Source organism: Typopeltis vanoorti, chromosome 17, assembly GCF_054136105.1.
Source record: "Typopeltis vanoorti isolate ZY-2024b chromosome 17, IOZ_Tvanoo_1.0, whole genome shotgun sequence".
NCBI lineage: Eukaryota > Metazoa > Arthropoda > Arachnida > Uropygi > Thelyphonidae > Typopeltis > Typopeltis vanoorti.
This window is the reverse complement of record NC_143565.1, coordinates 56,718,101-56,739,827: the sequence shown is the minus strand read 5'-3', so window position 1 is coordinate 56,739,827 and position 21,727 is coordinate 56,718,101. Positions and strand designations below refer to the sequence as shown.

Sequence of the window (21,727 nt, the reverse complement as noted above, 5' to 3'; positions counted from 1 at the left end):
TGTCATTTCATATTCTGTTGTATCCATTACTAGTTGCATTTCCTTTGTCTGATTTGGTTATTATAATGTGGTTATTGTTGCGTAGCTCTTTTAGTGCCATTATTTCTTTATGTGGGATATTATTTTTGGGAGGCTTAGAATGGATTACGATATTGGCCACATCTAGCCTAATATTATTGGCTATTGCTAGAGGTAGGTTGTTTATTCCATGTTCAACAGAAGCCATTATTTTGGTTTTTGGAACTTCTTTAGGAGTAACGGTAAAAATTGTGTCCACGACTTAATGCACTCTTGGCTTCTTTGGTTAAGGTTAACGATGATAAGTTCACAACAACATCTTGATGTAATTGCGGCTGCTGCGTTGCTGGAGGATTTCAAATTTCTTCTGGTGCCGGTTTTTAACTTTAGCGAATTCTTTATTGGCTGTGAGTCAGAGATTCCCTCCAAGATATCCCATAGCGCCGGGTTCAAAATGTCAGATAGTATATCACGTAGTGCACTGTTGGAAGAATTTATTTTTGAAAGTTCTCGGCGAGTAGCTTATATCTGTTCCGATAATAGTGCTAAACTCGCTCGTTTATAAATACGTTGAGCTTTGCCCGAGTGAAACTTGTTCTTAATTTTTATACAGTTTGGTATAAATGTTTGCAGATTCACCCAGGATATCCCATAGCTCCGGGTTCAAAATGTTAGATAGTATATCATGTAGTGCACTGATGGAAGAATTTATTTTTGAAAGTTCTCGGCGAGTAGCGTATATCTGTTCCCATAATAGTGCTAAACTCGCTCGTTTATAAATACGGTGAGCTTTGGCCGAGTGAAACTTGTTCTTAATTTTTACAGTTTGGTATCAATTTGGTATCTCGGCACCTTTTTAAGAAGGCTGTTCAGTTGCTGCGCCAATTTTACTTTCCACTTACTGTATTGTCATGCCTTGCGTATGATATTATCTCCGTGAAGAATATTTAAATGCATAGATAGGCTTATGTGTTCATCATACATGTTGAATTGGATTTAAACAGTATTGATGCGAACACAGATTGATAAGAAAATAACTATTTATTAACTTAAAAGCTAACATTTCGCTGGTATTATCCAGCATCTTCAGAGCACACAAACAAAGTTTGTTACAAATGCGAGACAACCACAATTCGGTGTAACAGTGGGGTTAGAATAAGTAACACAAGACTAAAGTCCTAACACAGCGCCATCTAAGATAAAAAAAAAAAAAAACAGTAGTCCAAAGTTTTGACAAAAAAATATAGTAGTCCTTGAAAGTTTTGAAAAATAGTAGTCCAAAGTTTTGAAAAAAAAAAAAAAAAAATTAAAATAAATAAATATTAATTTGATCTTAGGATGACTGTCTTCCAAATCTTTGGTAGATTTATACAGCCATATTTGTTAAGATTTGGAGTATGTTTTAAGGCTTCTGTGCAGTACTTTTGTTTTTTTCCAATTGATCCTGTGTGCTGGGGTATCCAAAGCATGGTCTGCCAGACCCGACTTGCCATTGCGAAAGTGCCGGATATATTTATTCTGTTCACTGAGGCAGATGTCCACAGTTCTTCCTGTCTGTCTGTAATAGGCTCGATGACAAGAACAGGGCACCTCATAGACTCCTGGAGCGAATCTGTCCTTAGGTGAACGGATGGGAGTTGCCAATTTCACATAAGGTTTAAATACGGTGCGCAGTTTGGTGTTTGTTAAGCATCCTAGATATCTTTTCAGATGTGCCTTTAATGTACGGGATGGTGATAGTTTTGTTGTAGTCTTCTGTAGTAGTGATAGTGGGGGGGGGATTCCTGGGTAGCATTTAGTATTTTATCCATCTTATGGGGATTATAGCCATTGGTTACGAAGGTGTGGCACATGTCATTGGAACAGATTGCTCTAGCTTTATGGGTTAGTGTTTTTAAGATACCATATTGTTGAGAAGGGTGATGGTGTGATTTTTTGTGCAAATATCTCCCTGCGTATGTGGGCTTTCTATAAACTGAAAATGATAAGGAACCTTCTGGAAGATATGTGAACAGTGTGTCCAGGAAAAGCAGGCAGCCATTGGCTTCTAGTTCCATTGTAAAGTGGATTTTAGGGTGCTGGCTATTTAGATGCACTAAAAATTTATTCAATGTGTCTAGGCCATCTGACCAAATAGCAAACACATCATCAACATAGCATAGCCAGAGACTAGGTTTGAGAATGGCTGTGTTGATAGCTAACTTTTCCAGATGTTCTATGTAGAAGTTGGCTAAGCGGGGAGAAAGCAGGGATCCCATAGCTGTCCCGTCTAATTGTTTGTATATTTTCCCTTTCCACAAGCCTAAAATCCACTTTACAATGGAACTAGAAGCCAATGACTGCATGCCCCTCCTGGACACACTAATCACAACGTCTTCCAGAAGGTTCCTTATTTTTGGTTTATAGAAAACCCCACACATACAGGGAGATATTTACATAAACAATCACACCACCACCCTTCTCAACAATATGGTATCTTAAAAACACTAACCCATAGAGCTAGAGTAATCTGTTCCAATGACATTGCTCACACTGCTAAACTTTCTCACATGCGCCACACCTTCATAACCAATGGCTATAATCCCCATAAGATAGATAAAACACTAAATGCTACCCAGAAATCCCCCCCCCCCACTATCTACCACAGAAGACTACAACAAAACTATCACCATCACATACATTAAAGGCACATCTGAAAAGATATCTAGGGTGCTTAACAAACACCAAACTGTGCACCGTATTTAAACCTTATGTGAAATTGTCAACTCTCATCTGTTCACCTAAGGACAGATTCACTCCTTTATCACATCCAGGGGTCTATGAAGTGCTCTGATCTTGTCATCGAGCCTACTACGGACAGACAGGAAGAACTGTGGACATCCACCTCAGTGAACACAAAAAATATATCCGGCACTTTCGCTATGGCAAGTCAGGTCTGGCATGACCATGTTTTGGACACCCCAGCACTCAGGATCAATTGGAAAAAAACAAAAGTATTGCACAGAAGCTTCAACAAGTCAGAGAGGTTGTTCCTGGAATCAACAGAAGCCTTAAAACATACTCCAAACCTTAACAAGTATGGCTGTATAAATTTACCAAAGATTTGGGAGACAGTTAACCTAAGACCAAATTAATATTTATTTATTTTAATTTTATTTATTTTTATTTTTTTTTTTTTTAATTTTTATTTATTTTTTTAACTTAGATGCCGTTGTATTAGGACTTTAGTCTTGTGTTGCGCATGCTGCAATTACTTATACTAACCCCACTGTTACACCAAATTGTGGTTGTCTCGCATTTGTAACAAACTTTGTTTGTGTGCTTGAAGATGCTGGATATAATACCAGCGAAATATTAGCTTTTAAGTTAATAAATAGTTATTTTCTTATCTATCTGTGTTCGCATCAATACTGTTTAAATCCAGTTCAACATGTGTGATGAACACATAAGCCTATCCACGCGTTTAACTTCCTATCTACAATTTTCCTCCAAATCAGTCTGTTACTTGTCAAGACTAACATTATTCAGATTTTTTATTTCTATCGTCTAAGGCACTTTGTACCTTATAAATCAACCTATATCTTGGTCTTCCTCTGGGTCGTTTTCCTGCCAACCTGGCAGAGAACACTTGTTTTGCTAATCTTTTCTCACCTATTCTGTTTAAGTGACCATACCACCTGAGATTAGCACTGCTAATGCATTCCTGGATGCTGACAATGTTAACTTCTTTCCTAATCTCCTCGTTTTTAATACGATATTGCCATTGATGCCATCTGTTTATGCCTCTAATCTTTCTCAGGACTCTCATGTCTGCGGTCTCTAGTCTTTGGTCAAGTGTTTTACTTCTGACCCAGCTCTCAGATCCATAATTTAAAATTGGTTTGAACACTGTCTTGTATACAGCTAATTTAGTGTTCCAACTAATTTCTCTCTTATTCATATGAATTTATTCAATTGACTTTCTACCATACCAGCTTTGTTGATTCTGTTGTCTATTTCCATATTTAATTTACCATCTTCACTAAAAATCATGCCTAAGTAGCAGAAATGTTTTACTTTTTCCAAAGGTTCTCCGTTCACAACGCAGTTGACATTTTCAAGCTTCTGCCTATTTTCATTATCTTTGTCTTTTTATTGCTGACCTTCATACCATATCTATTACAACAGTTATTCGATTTAGTCAGGGAATCTTGCAGACTTCTAGCGGATTTATTTAGAAGTATAACATTGTCCGCATAAAGCAAAGAGCACATTAACATCTCCAATTTAGATGTCAGATTTAATACTAATTTCCTTCATAATGTGATCCATATAGATAATGAATAACAGAGGGGATAATGTATATCTTTGTCTCACACCAGAATTAACATTAAACCATCTTCCTGTATTTCCTTCAATTCTAACTGCTGACCTACAACTCAAATAAAGACTAAGTATTGCTTGATATAATGCCCCATTGACACCATATAACTGTAGTGCAGCACTTCCCAAACTGTGGGGCACAGCCCCCTTGGGGGTCATAGGTTTTGTTGAGGGGGGCCGTGAAATAATGAAAACAAATTTAAAATGCATTAAGACTAAGTAGATTTTTTTTATTTTAAAAGAAAAGTATTTAACTTTTATTATTTATTATTTCTTTTTTGTTATTTTTTATATTTTAATGGAAAAATTCACACATTGGTGTTGGTTCATAAACTTTGCTTCCTGCGTATTTCAGTGGTTAATTGTATTTACTTCAAATGCTCTCCAGGGAAGCTCCAAATCTTCCTGTCCCTTTCATCACGCGTTCGTAATCAGGGACTGTTCATATTGACTTTATATACATATCAAAACTCGTTTTATATTATCACTGTCATCCAAGCTAGTTTTCTATTGCCAATAAAAGTTTCGCATATACTTCACACGCGAAAAAAAGCTTAAACAAGTTCATGTGGGGAGATAGTAACTCGCTTGCAGTGGTAAACAACATGCCCTCCCTAACAGCCACTATACTGCAGAGGCAATAAAAACAAGTACTTTTATTATGCCAGTGAATAAGGTATGAGGAGTCTGTGTAATATATTTCTCAACAAATAGTGCAATTAGAGACAACTGGGATAAAAACACACTAATTAATGAATCACATTCAGAAAAACTTCCCTCATACAGAAACTATGCTGTATAGACTGAAACAAAACCATATGTTGCATGGGCAATCACAGTATGTAACTAAAAACTATTGTTATTAATTAGATGTGTGTGAGTTCGATTTCCCAAGGCAGCAACAAAATTCAACCGAACATGTTAAAATTCGTAAAAGTGTTAAAACTAAGTTATATATATATCAACTCATCAAATCAACTAACGCCTTTTTATTCCCGTATATACGGGAGTAGGCGAGGCCATTTAGCCCTATCTAACTTTTGGAGACTGAGTGGGCAGTTCAATCTCCACTGGTACCCAATCAGAGACAGATGGCCCAAGGCTATCACTAATTAAGCGGTACGCAGTGAAGAGAGACGGCTCAAATGTGCCGCCATCTCGTGGTCTCTAACCCTAACACAATATATTTTAATGTCTGAAATAATGTGGGTTCTACGGTCGATTTTCTTGAGTTTACAGGACGAAAAACCCGAGTTTCCGGGAGGAAAAACCTGCTTGCCCGTGCCAGAGATCGACTAACTCGGGAACCGGTCGAAAAAAGGCTTAGAAAAATTTCCTCTAGTCGCCGACTAGACTCGAAAGCAAGACTTCCTTCGTGCGGCCTAGCGCGATGGTGTGCAAACGCCACATCCACTGAGCTACACAGGCTACTTATATATATATATATATATATATATAATGAATGTTAGGGCAGTTTCACATATGGAATTCGGTTGAAGCGAGTTAGCATTTCAACTCAATTGTCAGCTATGCTTTTATCTTTCGGTTGCGCGATCTTTTGTTAATACCGCACCAATCATATGCATCATCATCATCATCATCACCAAATTCCTGTCATGTACCCTCAAAGGGTGTACAGGATATGACAGTACTACATGAAAAATTAACATCAATACTAACTTCCTATCTACAATTTTCCTCCAAATCAGTCTGTTACTTGTCAAGACTCCAACATTATCAGATCTTATATTTCTATCGTCTAAGGCACTTTGTACCGTATCAATCCACCTATATCTTGGTCTTCCTCTGGGTCGGTTTCCTGCCAACCTGGCAGAGAACACTTGTTTTGCTAATCTTTCCTCTCCCATTCTATTTAAGTGACCATACCACCTGAGATTAGCTCTGCTAACGCATTCCTGGATGCTGACAATGTCAAGTTCTTTCCTAATATCCTCATTTTTAATATGATATTGCCATTGATGCCATCTGTTCATGCCTATAATCTTTCTCAGGACTCTCATATCTGTGGTTTCTAGTCTTTGGTCAAGTGTTTTACTTCTGACCCAGCTCTCAGATCCATAAGTTAAAACTGGTTTGAACACTGTCTTGTATACAGCTAATTTAGTGTTCCGACTAATTTATCTCTTATTCCATATGAATTTATTCAATTGACTTCCCACCATACCAGTTTTGCTGATTCTGTTGTCTATTTCTATATTTAATTTACCATCTTCAGTAAAAATCGTGCCTAAGTAACTGAAATGTTTTACTTGTTCCACAGGTTCTCCATTCACAACACAGTTGACATTTTCAATGATTCTGCCTATTTTCATTGTCTTTGTCTTTTTATTGCTGACCTTCATACCATATCTATTACAACAGCTATTCAATTTAGTCAGAGAATCTTGCAGACTTGTAGCGGTTTTATTTAGAAGTATAACATCATCCGCATAAAGCAAAGAGCTGACATTAACATCTCCAATTTTGATATCATGTTTAATACCACTTTCCTTCATAATGTGATCCATATAGATAATGAATAACAGAGGGGATAATGTACATCCTTGTCTCACACCAGATTTAACATTAAACCATCTTCCTGTACTTCCTTCAATTCTAACTTCTGACTTAAAACTCAAATAAAGACTAAGTATTGCTTGATATAATGCCCCATTGACACCATATAACTGCAGCGTATTGAATAGCTTCTCTCTTGGCACCTTGTCATATGCCTTTTCCAGATCGACAAAACTTAAATACAGATCTTTGTTATATTCCCATGCTTTCTCGACTATTTGTCGTAAAGTGAAGATCTGATCCTGACGGCCTCTATTTGGCCTGAATCCAGCTTGTTCTTCACCAAGCTTTTCTTCCACAATTCTTCTCAACCGTTTCTCAAGTATACTAGCATAGATCTTGCCAGGAACACTCAGTAGGGAAGTACCTCTGTAATTCTCACATTCAGTTTTATTTCCCATTTTATATATGGGTACTATGAGAGCTCTACTCCAATCATCAGGAATTCGTCCCTCAGTCCAGGCTTTCTGAACTATGCAGTGCAGCCACTGTAAGACTTTTATACCACCATACTTCAGCATTTCTGGTCGAATATCATCTACTCCTGCTGCCTTTCCACATTTCAAGCCTTTGATGGCTTTTTCTACTTCAAGTATGGATATGTATTCCTGACTGCATGCCTGGTCAGTGTTTTTTATCACTTTGCTGTCATCACTGCTTGTTTCATTTAGCAGTTTTTCAAAGTATTTACTCCATACCTCAAGGATATCTTTTTCTCCTGTTTTATGTCACCTTTATCATCTCTAACTCCTTTTACAGCACTCTTTCCTCCATTCCTAAGCTTCTTCAACAACCTCCAGAATATTTTGCCACCTTCTTGATATTTATTTTCTATATTCTTGCCAAAGTCCTCCCATGACTTTTGTTTAGCTAGTTTTACACAGTGTTTAGCTTTCTTACATTTGTCTCTGTATTCTCTAAGAGCACAAGCTGACTTATTTGCCAGGAACTTTTGATATGCTCTCTTCTTTTCCTTCACTGCCTCTTTAACTTCCTGTGTCCACCAGGGAGTTCTGATTTTTTTATCCTTGCACACAACGTCACCACATGCTTCTCTGGCTGAATCAATAAGGGTTTTCTTCAGAGTTTGCCACTGAATCTCCAAGGTTTGATTCCTGTTCTCAAACTCTTTAATTTTCTTTTCAATAATCTTTCTGTATTTTAGTCTACAGTTCACATCTGAGAGATGCTCAACTTTTATTCGCTTTAAAACTTTCTTACATGTTATTCTTTTTTTTAATATGAAATTCAATTTTATCCTGCTCAAGACTAAATAGTGATCGCTTCCAATTTCAAATCATATTCCAATCCAATTTCCAATCATATGCACGTTTTAATAACCTGCTTTTGCTGTCTGTTTCACGTTAGGCTTAATTACCGTGAAGGGAGAAAAGTCACAAAAGAGAAAAATGTTCCTGGTCCCGGGATTCCCTTATTCAGGTAATATTCACTAATTTCATGTTATCAGTCTGTGGTGTACCAGTATCGGTAAGTGGTGATATTATTTGATCTATTCTACGTTAAAAAATTTAACCCTGAGATGGATAAGTGGCTGATAAAAAAATTTCAAAAAAATCCAGCGAACAATCAGAAGAAGCAGAAACAGACTCAAAAAAAAAAGGACATTATTTCATATTTTACCAGAACAGCCCGCATCATCTTCAGAACCAAACGGTAAGAGGCAAAAAATGTAATATATGCATTTGATTTTTGCAATATTCGCTGTGTATGTTTTGTAGTGAATATAAATACAATAAATATTATAATAATATATCTCTCTGTTACAATTTTTTTTCGAGGGGGGCCTTGAAATATTTTAATTTTTGCAAAAGGGTCTCTGACATTCAGAAGTTTGGGAAGCACTGCTGTAGTGTATTGCATAGCTTCTCTCCTGGCGCCCTTTCCAGATCTACAAAACTTAAATACAGATCTTTGTTATATTCCCATTATTTCTCAACTATTTGTCTTAAAGTGAAAATCTGTTCCCGACAAACCTCTATTTGGCCTGCATCTAGCTTGTTCTTCTCCAAGCTTTTCTTCCACAATCCGTTTCTCAATTATACTTGCACAAATCTTAACAGAAACAGAGGGTGAAATTACTTTGTAATTCTCACATTCAGTTTTATTTCCCTTTTTATAGGTATGTACTATGGGAGGTCTGCTCTAATTATCTGTAATTCAACCCCCTGACCAGGCTGAATTATGCAGTGTAGCTGCTGTAAAACTTCTCACCTCCATATTTGGGCATCATCATCATCATCATCAAATTTCTGCCATGTACCCTCAAGGGGTGTACAGGATATGATAATACTACATGAAAAAATTACATCATTATTAATTTCCTATATACCATTTTCCTCCAAATCAGTCTGTTACTTGTCAAGACTCCAACATTATCAGATCTTATATTTCTATCGTCTAAGGCACTTTGTACCGTATCAATCCAACTATATCTTGGTCTTCCTCTGAGTCATTTTCCTGCCAACCTGGCAGAGAACACTTGTTTTGCTAATCTTTCCTTGCCCATTCTGTTTAAGTGACCATACCACCTGAGATTAGCTCTGCTAACGCATTCTGTATGCTGACAATGTCAAGTTCTTTCCTAATATCCTCCTTTTTTTTAATATGATATTGCCATTGATGCCATCTGTTTATACCTCTAATCTTTCTCAGGACTCTCATGTCTGCAGTCTCTAGTCTTTGGTCAAGTGTTTTACTTCTGACCCAGCTCTCAGATCGAAAGTTAAAACTGGTTTGAACACTGTCTTGTATAAAGCTAATTTAGTGTTTTGACTAATTTCTCTCTTATTCCATATGAATTTATTCAATTGACTTCCTACTACACCAGCTTTATTGATTCTGTTGTCTATTTCTATATTCAATTTACCATCTTCACTAAAAATCGTGCATAAGTAGCTGAAATGTTTTATTTGTTCCACAGGTTCTCTGTTCACAACACAGTTGACATTTTCAATGATTCTGCCTGTTTTCATTGTCTTTGTCTTTTTATTGCTGACCTTCATACTATATCTATTACAACAGCTATTCAATTTAGTCAGAGAATCTTGCAGACTTGTAGCAGATTTATTTAGAAGTATAACACATCTGCATAAAGCAAAGAGCTGACATTAACATCTCAAATTTTGATATCATGCTTAATACCACTTTCCTTCATAATGTGATCCATATAGATAATGAATAACAGAGGGGATAATGTACATCCTTGTCTCACACCAGATTTAACATTAAACCATCTTCCTGTACTTCCTTCAATTCTAACTTCTGACTTACAACTCAAATAAAGACTAAGTATTGCTTGATATAACGCGCCATTGACACCATATAACTGCAGCGTATTGAATAGCTTCTCTCGGCACCTTGTCATATGCCTTTTCCAAATCGACAAAACTTAAATACAGATCTTTGTTATGTTCCCATGCTTTCTGAACTATTTGTCGTAAAGTGAAGATCTGATCCTGACAGCCTCTATTTGGTCTGAATCCAGCTTGTTCTTCACCAAGCTTTTCTTCCACAATTCTTCTGAACAGTTTCTCAAGTATACTTGCATAGATCTTGCCAGGAACACTCAGTAGGGAAATACCTCTGTAATTCTCACATTGAGTTTTATTTCATTTTTTATATATGGGTACTATGAGAGCTCTACTCCAATCATCAGGAATTCGTCCCTCTGTTCAGGCTTTCTGACCTATGCAGTGCAGCCACTGTAAGACTCTTATACCACCATACTTAAGTATTTCTGGTCGAATATCATCTACTCCTGCTGCCTTTCCACATTTCAAGCCTTTGATGGCTTTTTCTACTTAAAGTATGGATATGTATTCCTGACTGCATGCCTGGTCAGTGTTTTTTAGCACTGTGCTGTCATCACTGCTTGATTCATTTAGCAGTTTTTCAAAGTAATTACTCCATAATTCAAGGATATCTTTTTCTCCCGTTTTCATGTCACCTTTATCATCTCTAACTCCTTTTACAGCACTCTTTCCTCCATTCCTAAGCTTCTTCAACAACCTCCAGAATATTTTGCCACCTTCTTGATATTTATTTTCTATATTCTTGCCAAAGTCCTCCCATGACTTTTGTTTAGCTAGTTTTACACAATGTTTAGCTTTCTTGCATTTGTCTCTGTATACTCTAAGAGCACAAGCTGACTTATTTGCCAGGAACTATCCTTGCAGACTACCTCCCTACATGCCTCTCTGGCTGAATCAATCAATAAGGATTTTCTTCAAGGCTTTCCTCTGAATCTCCAAGGTTTGGTTCCTGTTCTCAAAGTCTTTCATTTTTTCTTCAATAAGCTTTGTGTATTTTAGTCTACAGTTCACATCTGAGAGTTGCTCAACTTTTATTTGCTTTAAAACTTTCTTACATGTTATTCTTTTCAATATGAAATTCAGTTTTATCCTGCTCAAGACTAAATAGTCATCACTTCCAATTTCAAATCCTCTGTACACTCTGGTGTTCTGCACCAGGGAGAAAACATCACTATCAACAGTAACATAGTCATTGAGACTTTTCTTATTCCTAGCCTCTTCTCTCCATGTGAATTTGTGCACATTTTTATGTTGGAACATGGTGTTAGTAATAACCAGTCCATGTTCTGAGCAGAAATCCAACAGATATGTGCCATTAGCTTTGCTCTTTTCTCCAAATTTTCCCAAAATATTTTTGTATGTCTCACAATCATTTCCTACTCTGCTATTTAGATCCCCAACAAGGACCAACTTTTCCTTTTTCATTGTGTCAGTTGCTTTTTCTAAAGCCTCAAAAAATTCCTCCAGTAGTAGAACCTTCTGTGGGACCATAGGCACAAATAAGTCTCATTGTCCAGTTCCCCATTCTCATATTTGCCCACATTACTCTACTTGAGACTGACTGCCATTCAAGAAGATTAGCCTCGTATTTTGTGTTGAATACTATGGCTACTCCTTTTCCTTGATTGTCATTGCCTGAATATAACATTTTGTATTTATTGCTCAGAAAGATCTCACCAGTTTTGGTCTTTTTTGTTTCAGTCACCCTATTATGTCGATCTGGTACTTATCTAATTCCTCAGCTAGCTCCATTTCTTTGCTATTCAAGCTTCTTACGTCGATAGTACTAAATCTTTAACTCTGGTGATGTTGAGTTGGGGTTTGTTTTCAGATTTGTTCCAGTAGCTGACTTTTCGCTGTTCGCCCTGGTTCCCTGGCGAAAACAACGGGGGCCTTGTTTAACCGGGCAACACCCCAGCTGGCATGAAATTTTGTCATGTTGTACCATCATTTTTTATTTTGGTTTAACCAATCAGAATACAATTTGGTCGGCTAAATCCCAAATTGCCAGCCCATCCTCGTTTGTTCAGTATCCAAGTAGATACCCAACAGGGTGCACCACGAGAAGGTGAGGATTGGACATTAGGTCAGAAGCCCTGGTCGGTTCTCCACATTCCTTTAAAGGCTATGTGGAGGTCTCCTCTCATTTATACAGCTTTGACGCTTAAGCACCCCTTATATATATATTTGAGCATTTTTAGTTAAATATCATCTACTTCAGCTGCCTTTACACATTTTGGGGTTTTGATTTCTTTTTCTACTTCGAGCATTGGTTTAAAAAAAAAAAAGGTCTGAAACTATGAATGTCTATGAATTAGGTAAGCCAGGAATCCTACTCTGAAGACTATAAACATTATATATATTTTTTTCTTCTTGGCATATAGAAGCCCAAAAAAAGAAAATTATTGATCTCGCACTAGAAATTGAAATTCATCTTTTCCTAAAGACTTCTAGTATCTATATCACAGTGGAATTCATACAACATATAAATTATCTAAAGGGCTTTTCAACTTATGGTGAGTTAGCTAGCTAGTCTCATATAGAAGCAGCAGAAATTTGTGTTTCATCCTTAAAAATAGACAAACCAGCAGAGTGCATGCATTTAACAGACTTATCATCTTGTTGATAGGATTAATTGTTCTGTGTCAGTCTGTTTGGCCTGACACATAAGGAGTAGATGATATAAAAGAAACTGAAATTTTCAAAGACCAAAATGATTTCAAACAAGATAAGTATGGTATGGGAGAAGATGTGAAAGAGTTGTAGAGGGAGTGAAAAGCAAGAGTTGAGATTGTGAAAATAGGCTAAGGGATATCTGAGAGAATTTTATCACTATGTAAGAAGTAAAAGAAAGAATCACATGAAAGGATAACCTCAGTAAATGTGAATAGTAGAAAATTGTTATGTGCGCTAGAAATAGCTGAGAGTTACAGTGTTCACTTTAGTAAGATATACATTCTTAGCTCTCTGAAAGGGAACTGGGTGAAGAAATAAAAAATGAGTGAGTTACAGATGTTAAAGCTATTGCAAGAGCTTTATTTGAATACAGCATTTAAACTAGAAGATATCAGCACTTGCGGAAGAAATGTGTAAGAGAGAGTGTAAGAGGCATTGCCCTTGATGTGGGTGTTCAGATTGAGTCTCAGAACATGAATGATTCCTAATGAGCAGGAAATGGCTCACCAAGTTTCTTGATAGAGGACAGAATGGGTTTCATTAAAAATAAGTTTTCTTTAGAAATCTGCTCACATTTTGCAGTAGAGTAATGATAGAGTTGAATGAGGGAAAAGCATATACCATGATCCTTATGAATCTTACCACATCATTTGACAGGATTCCACATGAGTGGTTGTTATACAAAACTCGAAAAACTTCTGATGTAAGTAGTGGAGTGGTTGAATGACAGTTACAGAAAGTGATGTATAAAGGTACTGGAAGAAGGAGACTAACTGAGTGGTGCATCATGAGGTTCTTTGTTGGGCCATTACTATTTAATTTTTATATTAATGTTGGTCTTGGATGATGATATTGAGTTCAGTGGGTGATGAGGAACATAGTTTATACAGAATCCCTTCAAGTCAAATTAAAAAGACTGGCTTCACGTGCAAATGACAGTGGATTCAGCTTCATTTTTGCCATGTGTAGGGTTAGGTAATGTGAATGGTGTTGCTGGCAGAGTGTTACATTAATGGGAATCTGAATTTGTAGCAAATAGTTTCTCTCTAGTTTAAAATTTTAAAATAATGGATTTCTCCTTAAATATAAAGAGCCAATAGGCTTCATTTCGGCGATATAAACATTATTTAAATTAAGGGGATATTAAATCCCACATTGTTTTAAAACCGAATAAGAAACTCAAAGATTGGAATCAGAGAGTTTCATGCCAAATATAGTAAACTATAAAGCATTGCCGAAATGAAGCCTATTGGCTCTTTATATTTAAGTAACTTAATGGGTGCACCTTTTTGACAACTCATATAGCAGAGTATATAAGTTCTTTTTGCTATACCCTTTGGTATTAATTTGGTATAGCTACTCACTGATGAAGCCTCAATAAAGGCTGAAACCGGTCTCGGTAATGAACTCCCACCATAATGTAATAACAGCATATATTTCCTTGGAAATGTGTTTTTACATTACAGAAAATACCAAGAATAGCAATCAAAACTTTACCACCTTTGCTGCGAGTTGCCCGAGATTGTACTACGTACTAGGACTACTTGCATTAGCTCACACTAGTAATCGCCGATACTTTATAGTTTACTATATTCGGCATGAAACTCTCTGATTTCAATCTTTGAGTTTCTTATTCGATTTTAAAACAATGTGGGATTTAATATCCCCTTAATTTATTTAAAAATGATAAAAGCACGGGTAATTAGGCTAGTAATTTTCTCCTTTTGTATGATATTTTCAAACACAGGGGAAAAAAACCTAAAAAGGATTCAACTCCAGAATAATCAGGAAAATGCATTCACTCTCAGAAGGTTTTTATTACATAACTTATTCAAATTCTTCAAATATCCGATTTCCCTAGTTGGACAAAATGCCAACTAGATCACTTGGTGATAAATGTTTTTTCATCACCCAGTGTAAACACTATCACTTTGCAGTGTTTTCACTGAGTTTTCACTTAATTAGAAGCCTGAAGTGGCTTACTATCATGTTTGGTCTTCAGAGCAAGATCTCTAGTTTCTCCCTCCCCTCTCTTCATACATCATATGGGTAATACCCTTCAAGGACATGCCAAATATACTGTATATGATCCAGCCCTTCCCTTCATTCAAGAGCACAGCAGTAAAACAGTTCTGCAAGCCAGTGACTAGTTAATATAGTGTAAAATATCATTAATTAAATAAATGTCGGCTGCACCTTTGTAAAATTTACATTAATTATTTACTTTGTCTCAACTTGACCTTTCTTAACTTTACTTTGTTCAACTTCACTATGATGAGACTATCATTTGCTTTAACATACACTTCTCAAAGTTAATTCTACTGTGACCAATTTCTACCCCCCCCCCCCTGCTATTAAACAAGCTTTGTGTTGTAAGTTTATTTAAGATATGCAGTTCCCCATTCTCAAACAAATCAATTAGAAAATTTATTTTATTTTCGACTACGGCATCTAATTTGAGTAAATATTGTTTGAAAGTTAGGGTGAGGAAAAACAGGAATTAATCACTAACTATATCCAAATTCTCTGTATGCAAGTCATGACTATTCGTACCTTATTATGCCTGCAGGTTTGCATTTTTTGGTCTTAGTCTCCAGATAGAGACTTTCTCTCTCTGGAAACTAAGACTCGAACCTGTCAGATAGTTATAAAACAAAAACATTTATTTTCAACTTGACAAGTACAATATACATGAGACATTGTGCAATTATCACACTCAACCTTTTTACAAACAGAGGAATGCAATTTATATAATAAAGCTCACAATGCACACAATTACTGGGTTACCTCGTTAGACATAAACCATGCAAATACTCGCTCACTGTATAAACAAGTTAACAAAATGCTTCTCTTAAAGACAGACTTAACAATTGCCTAACTATATACAATTTCATAATAGCACTGTTCCCATATTATAACTAAGCACACATTCATTATTTAAATATACAAGTTAACAAACAATCTTCCCACAAAAAAAAAACTTTTGACTTAGTTAGTGCCTGTTTACAATCAATTTCTTCTAAACACGTTCACAATTCCGAGATACACTTCCTTAACAAATACAAAATTAGTGCCTACTTACATTTTTACCATGAATAAAGAGTCCAAACAAATTACAGCATGCTTCCTCAAGATAGTAGCTTCTTCTTTCTGGTTAACTTTCTTGCTGCTTGGACATCACAGACATCACTTATAGAACTTTTCCTCCATCAGAAATTTCGATATGGAATCAGCCATAGTTACCACGAGGCTTGTGCGTAACTGCTCTCTATCTGGAGACGAAGACTCAAGAGTCATCAACGAGAGAAATGGCCTGCTGCGATCTGGAGATGAAGATCTAACAGCGCTCGACAAGAAGAAAGCCCACAACGGGAGAAGAGCCTCAACGAAGATACCACAATCTCCTTTAATGCAAAACCTTGCTCTTTGTTCTCTATATAATGTCTTTTCGGGATTAGCTTTTAGCAGTGACGTCATTGCTGCCCATTCGGTCAACACCGGTTGACCTTGTGACCTTTGGTTGGTGTTTCATCATCGCTAATCTGGCATAATCCCTACTTACAGCTCAACATATATGCACTTTTACAGTAACATTCTATTTAGTACATTATATTTTCACAATTTCTAAATATTGAGAGAAAAAAAATATGAAAATATCTATGAAGTGTGTGATCATATACAGGTTGCTTAGCACGGTTTTGCTTAACGCGGATTTGATTATCACGGCGAAATTAATAGCTGCAATCCCTTGATATATGCGGCAAGAGTTTCTATTAACGCGCCTTTAACCCTGAGGAGCACGCAGCTGATCTGACAGATACAAGCAAAATGTTTAATATAAATATTCTTACACAATTCATTGTATAGCTTGGAGGTCATGAGTAGCTGTGCATTCACATGTTACAAGTGATATTCCGCACTGTTTTTTGCTGTCAGTTTGGTTTAACACATGTTATGTAAAGGTTTGTGATATTTGACAGTAAACTGTATCTGAGAGATACCGCGACCTCCAATGTTAGTATAGTATGGTTTAGTTTTTTTTTTTTTTTTTTTTTATTCTTTGTTCAATAATTTTTAGATTGTAATTGAAAATAAAAAAACCATCATGTATTACAATAGAGAGCCAAAGACTTATTTATCATACATGTCCTCTAGAAGATGTGCTTTACATTTATGGAAAATACTAAGGAAAGTGATCTGGAGCTTACTCCACCTTTACTACAAAGGTTATTTATGCTTGCATCTGCCGAAACTTTTAGTTTCTATATATTTGGCATGAAATTCTAGTAGTTTCTCTATTCGGCTTTGAAAAAATGTTGGATTCAATATCCATTTAATTTGTACCATCATGTATTATATTTGCAGCATTTTTTTCTTTATGTTTTATTGCTTGTTTGACGAAGTATGGAGAGTCATTTTGCTTGTTATTTATGTTATAGAATTTATGGCGATAAGAAAAAAAAACTAAAACTGCTCAAACGACTCTTGATAACTTCTTTTGATAAAAAAATTGCAGTAAATAATGTAGGTACAAGCATTTATTAAACATTTATTTTGCATTCATTTTTTATCTTTCCTAAAAGAGTACCACATAAAACGAATTATTAATACAGTAATTGATCATGGACAAATTGTAATTTTTGCCATTGATTATTAGATTTGATTAACACGATTTTGATATATGCGGTAACGTTGAGGGATTAATTAACTGCGTTAATCAAGGGATATCTGTATATAAAGACAGGAGAGCATAAATCCTTATATAATCATATCGTATACAGGCAGCCCTCAGTTTACGCCGGTTGCCTACGCATGCTTTCTTACTGTAGTGTGGTTGAGTGAGAAATGACACAGGCACTCTAAGTGTTTGAGTGTTTACCGAGCTACTACGACGTATATGTATCAAACCTAGTTTTAATGTTGAATCTACCTAATTGTTCTATTTAATTTTTTTTACGTACATACCTATTTAAATTGATAAATTACGTAATTACATACCATGTCTGATAATAGAAGTGCAGAAAAATTAGCAGAACTTGGTGTTAAGAAGGCACGGAAATCAATCACACTTGAAAAGAAGGAGGTGATTCGAAGAACGGAAGATGGGCAGACACGTGCTAATGTCTGTAGAAGTATGAACTTACCTCCATCGACTGTTACTACAATTATGAAAAATGCAGATAGAATAAAATAGTCTGCGCAACAATCTACGGCAGCACTAAATGCAAAACATGTATGTTATAGCAAGGGTAAACTTCATGAAAAAATGGAAAAATTATTATCATTATGGGTGGATGACTTGAATCAGAAAAACATTCCTCTGACGCAGGCTGTTATAACTGAGAAAGCAAAAACAATTTTTGAGGATCTTAAAAAGACAGATGGAGGCGAAGAAACATTTTTAGGAAGCAAAGGTTGGTTCATGAGATTTAAGTCTCGAAGTAAGTGTCAAATTATTTGGTGAGGCAGCAAGTGCAGATGTTGCAGCAGCGGCTGCTTTTCCTGAAGAATTTCAAGACTGTGTAGAACAAGGAAGTTATCCTCCTGATCTCATTTTTAATGTTGATGAGGCTGGGCTCTACTGGAAAAAAATTGCCATCACGCACCTTCATTTCCTGTGAAGAACATTCCGCTCCAGGTTTTAAAGCTGCAAAAGATAGACTTATGCTTCTGTTGGGTGCAAATGTCTCAGGAACTTTGAAGCTTAAACCAATGTTGGTGTACCATTCACAGACACCACGCGCCTTCAAAGGTCTAAAAGCCATGCTGCCAGTTTGTTGAAAATGGAACATAAAAGCTTGGGTTACTCAAGACATTTTTATAGATTAGTACACAAATTATTTTTGTCCTACCGTGCTTCGCTTCTGTAAAGAAAATGATTTGCCAGCCAAGGCATTGCTTCTCTTGGATAATGCTCCTGGACATCCTCAAAACCTTGCTGAAGTAAGAACACCATTGGATGTCAAGGTTATTTACATGCCCCCAAATACAACATCGCTTTTGCAACCGATGGATCAGGGGATTATATCAATCTTCAAAGCCTGTTACCTCCGTATAACATTTATGGAAATGGTAAGAGTCTTGGACACTTCAGGAAAAACTATTAAAGACTATTGGTGGTCATTCGATATATTGAGGGGCATCGAGGCAGCTTGGAACAACGTGTCAGCAAAGTGTTTAAAAGGAGCATGGTGAAAACTTCTTCCAGCATTTATGCACGACTTCGAGGAATTACAGCAAGAGGAGAATGTTATTGAAGATGTTACCAAGCTTGTGTGAGAGGTCGGATTGTACGATATTACAGCTGAAGATGTGACAGAAGTCTTAGAGAGCCATGATAAGCTTCATTAAGCAATGAAGACTTAAAAGAATTAGCCAAACAATTAAGTCAACATCCAAAGGAGGAGAAAGAAAATGAAGAAGGTCCTCTGAGAGATATGAAAATGGCCGATTTACAGCGTATCCTTGCAAGCATAGAGACATTGACTGATGAACTCTGCGAAATGGACCACGATTGGGAACGGAGTGCAAACATGAAAAGGAGTGTAATCATCTATTCGACCTTACACTGAACTCCTTAAAGAAAGAAAAAGAAAATCTAGGCAGTTAACACTAGATACTTTTTTTTTAAAAAAAATGCAGGTGATCCGAAACCAGGAACTTCAACATAGAAATATGTAATATCTTTTTGAAGTTTCATATTTTTTGTATATAATTTTGTTTTGTTTTTGTTATTAATAATTTTATTTTAACAAATATATATGTGTGTATTATCAAAGCTTTAAATATAATAATGTTACACATACTCATGTACATATTTTTTGACTGTGGAACATAACTTCATACCTCCCATTAAAATTGGGAGGTATGTTTTACACCATTCGTTTTAAGCCGATTCAGTTTATGCCTGTTTTTTCAGGAACGGAACTGAGATGTAAACTGAGGGCTACCTCTATTGCAAATATTATTCTTGATAAGATAAAATAAGTAACATTATCCAAAAAAATATTAATAATAAATATGACATACATATTCCTGTGTTTCTTTGTAATAATGCTTCTTATAATTTGTTTTATTTCCAGAATCTGGAAAGCCAGTGAGAGAAAGTGTGAAAACTAGACTTGGCCATAAAATTATTACTGCTCCTGCTACCAGTTCTTCCAATCATAAAAAGGGAACAGGAACCTCCTTGCTAAGGCTGACTGCCAGTAATATTGTAGCCAAAGCCAAGGCTGCTGCTAGAATTGCTGGAAGAAGTACTCTGGTCAAAAACACTGTTTTTGATAGACTAGGTCCAGCAAAAACTATAAATTAATGTGAAGTTGTGTATACCTATACACTTACATAAACATATTTATTGACTTGTATATGAATTTTTTTAAATCACATTTATTGCAAACACGATAGTTATACAGATACAGATATTTCAAAACTCATAGTTCTGTCCCCCCCCCCTGTGCTGTCTTTCATTGGATGGCAGGATATGAACTGTATAAATATTTTGAAATCTATTTCAAATAAATTTAATTATTTTATAACTAATTGTATGTCAACTTTATTTTAGTTTATATCACATTGATTAATCTCTTGATTTTCTATCATGTTGCGGTATTATTTAATAGATAGTAAAAACAAAAAACCCAATGATTTTGCTAGTTAAACTAACAAAAAAATAAAAAATAGATATTAACTTCTCTTTTGTGTACTGTCAAACTCATGGATCAAATATAATTGGAATAGAAGGATGCAATAGTTCCTGTTTTTATGTAATTTACTATTATTATATGACTCATCGAGCAAGTCCAAGGACTCATTACAGTAGGATGCTCCACTCTACATAATCCACCATCTACATTATTTATTTTTCATCTACTGCCACAAATATTATACATACATTTTGTCTGTATGTGGTATGAAGGTCTTGTGTTTTTGGAGGGGTGGACCCTGTATCTCAATGCATAATCAGCTAACTCACCTTCTATTGAAAAATCTCATACAAGATTCCTCTTATCATGAGGAGAATCAAACTCAAGTCTTTTCCAATCAAAAGGTGCAGTGGCCCATCATTCTTCAAATTGTTCTACTATGGAAGCACTGTTATCCCACTTCTTACAAATCCATATTTGGTTTTGAGATAGTGTTTAGGTGTTCAATTTGTAAAGAAAAAACATGTGTGTGTGTATTTTTATTTTTTTAAAGAAAATAACTGGGGTTGCTTAAGGATCAAAGCCAAATAACTGAGAGAAGACCTCCACATTGCCTTTCAGGAATGTCGAGAACTGACTCAGACTTCTGACCTAATGTCCAATCCTCACCTTCATGTGGTGCACCTTTTAGTAGGTATCCACTGGGTACTGAATGAATGAGGATGGGCTGGCAATTTGGGACCTAGCCAACCAAATTATACTCTTTATTGGCTTAAACCGCAAATGCATATAATAGTACAACAGGATGAGATTTCATGCCAGCTGGAGTGTTGCCCAGTTAAACAAGGTCCTGGCTATTTTCATCAGAGAACCAGGGCGAACAGTGAAAAGCCAGCTACTGGAACAAGCTCCAAATCAACATCTAGAAGAAGAAGAACTGAAGATAGGAATCATCAATATAATGAGTATTAATGGAAAGGAAGTTAAGTTTGAAGAAGAGTTGGAAAAGTACCATGTGGACATAATTGGCATTACTGAGACAAAGAAGACAAAAAATAGGTAACATTTTACAAAATAATAAGTATAGGATATTATATTTGGGCAATAATGATCAAG

At 35.9% G+C, this 21,727-nt stretch overlaps 1 protein-coding gene across 4 annotated transcripts in view; it reads left to right on the top strand.

The window, feature by feature from the left end:
• LOC150097413 (uncharacterized protein C19orf47 homolog) overlaps nucleotides 1–20,330 on the top strand; it is a 172,004-nt gene extending 151,674 nt beyond the window's left edge. For all 4 annotated transcript variants that reach the window (XM_090407372.1, XM_090407370.1, XM_090407369.1 and 1 more), the window contains one exon: nucleotides 20,048–20,330. In XM_090407372.1, the coding sequence (XP_090263498.1) occupies nucleotides 20,048–20,280 (233 nt within the window). In that variant the 3' untranslated portion in view covers nucleotides 20,281–20,330. The remainder of the gene's footprint in view (nucleotides 1–20,047) is intronic.
• Nucleotides 20,331–21,727: the final 1,397 nt, after the last annotated feature.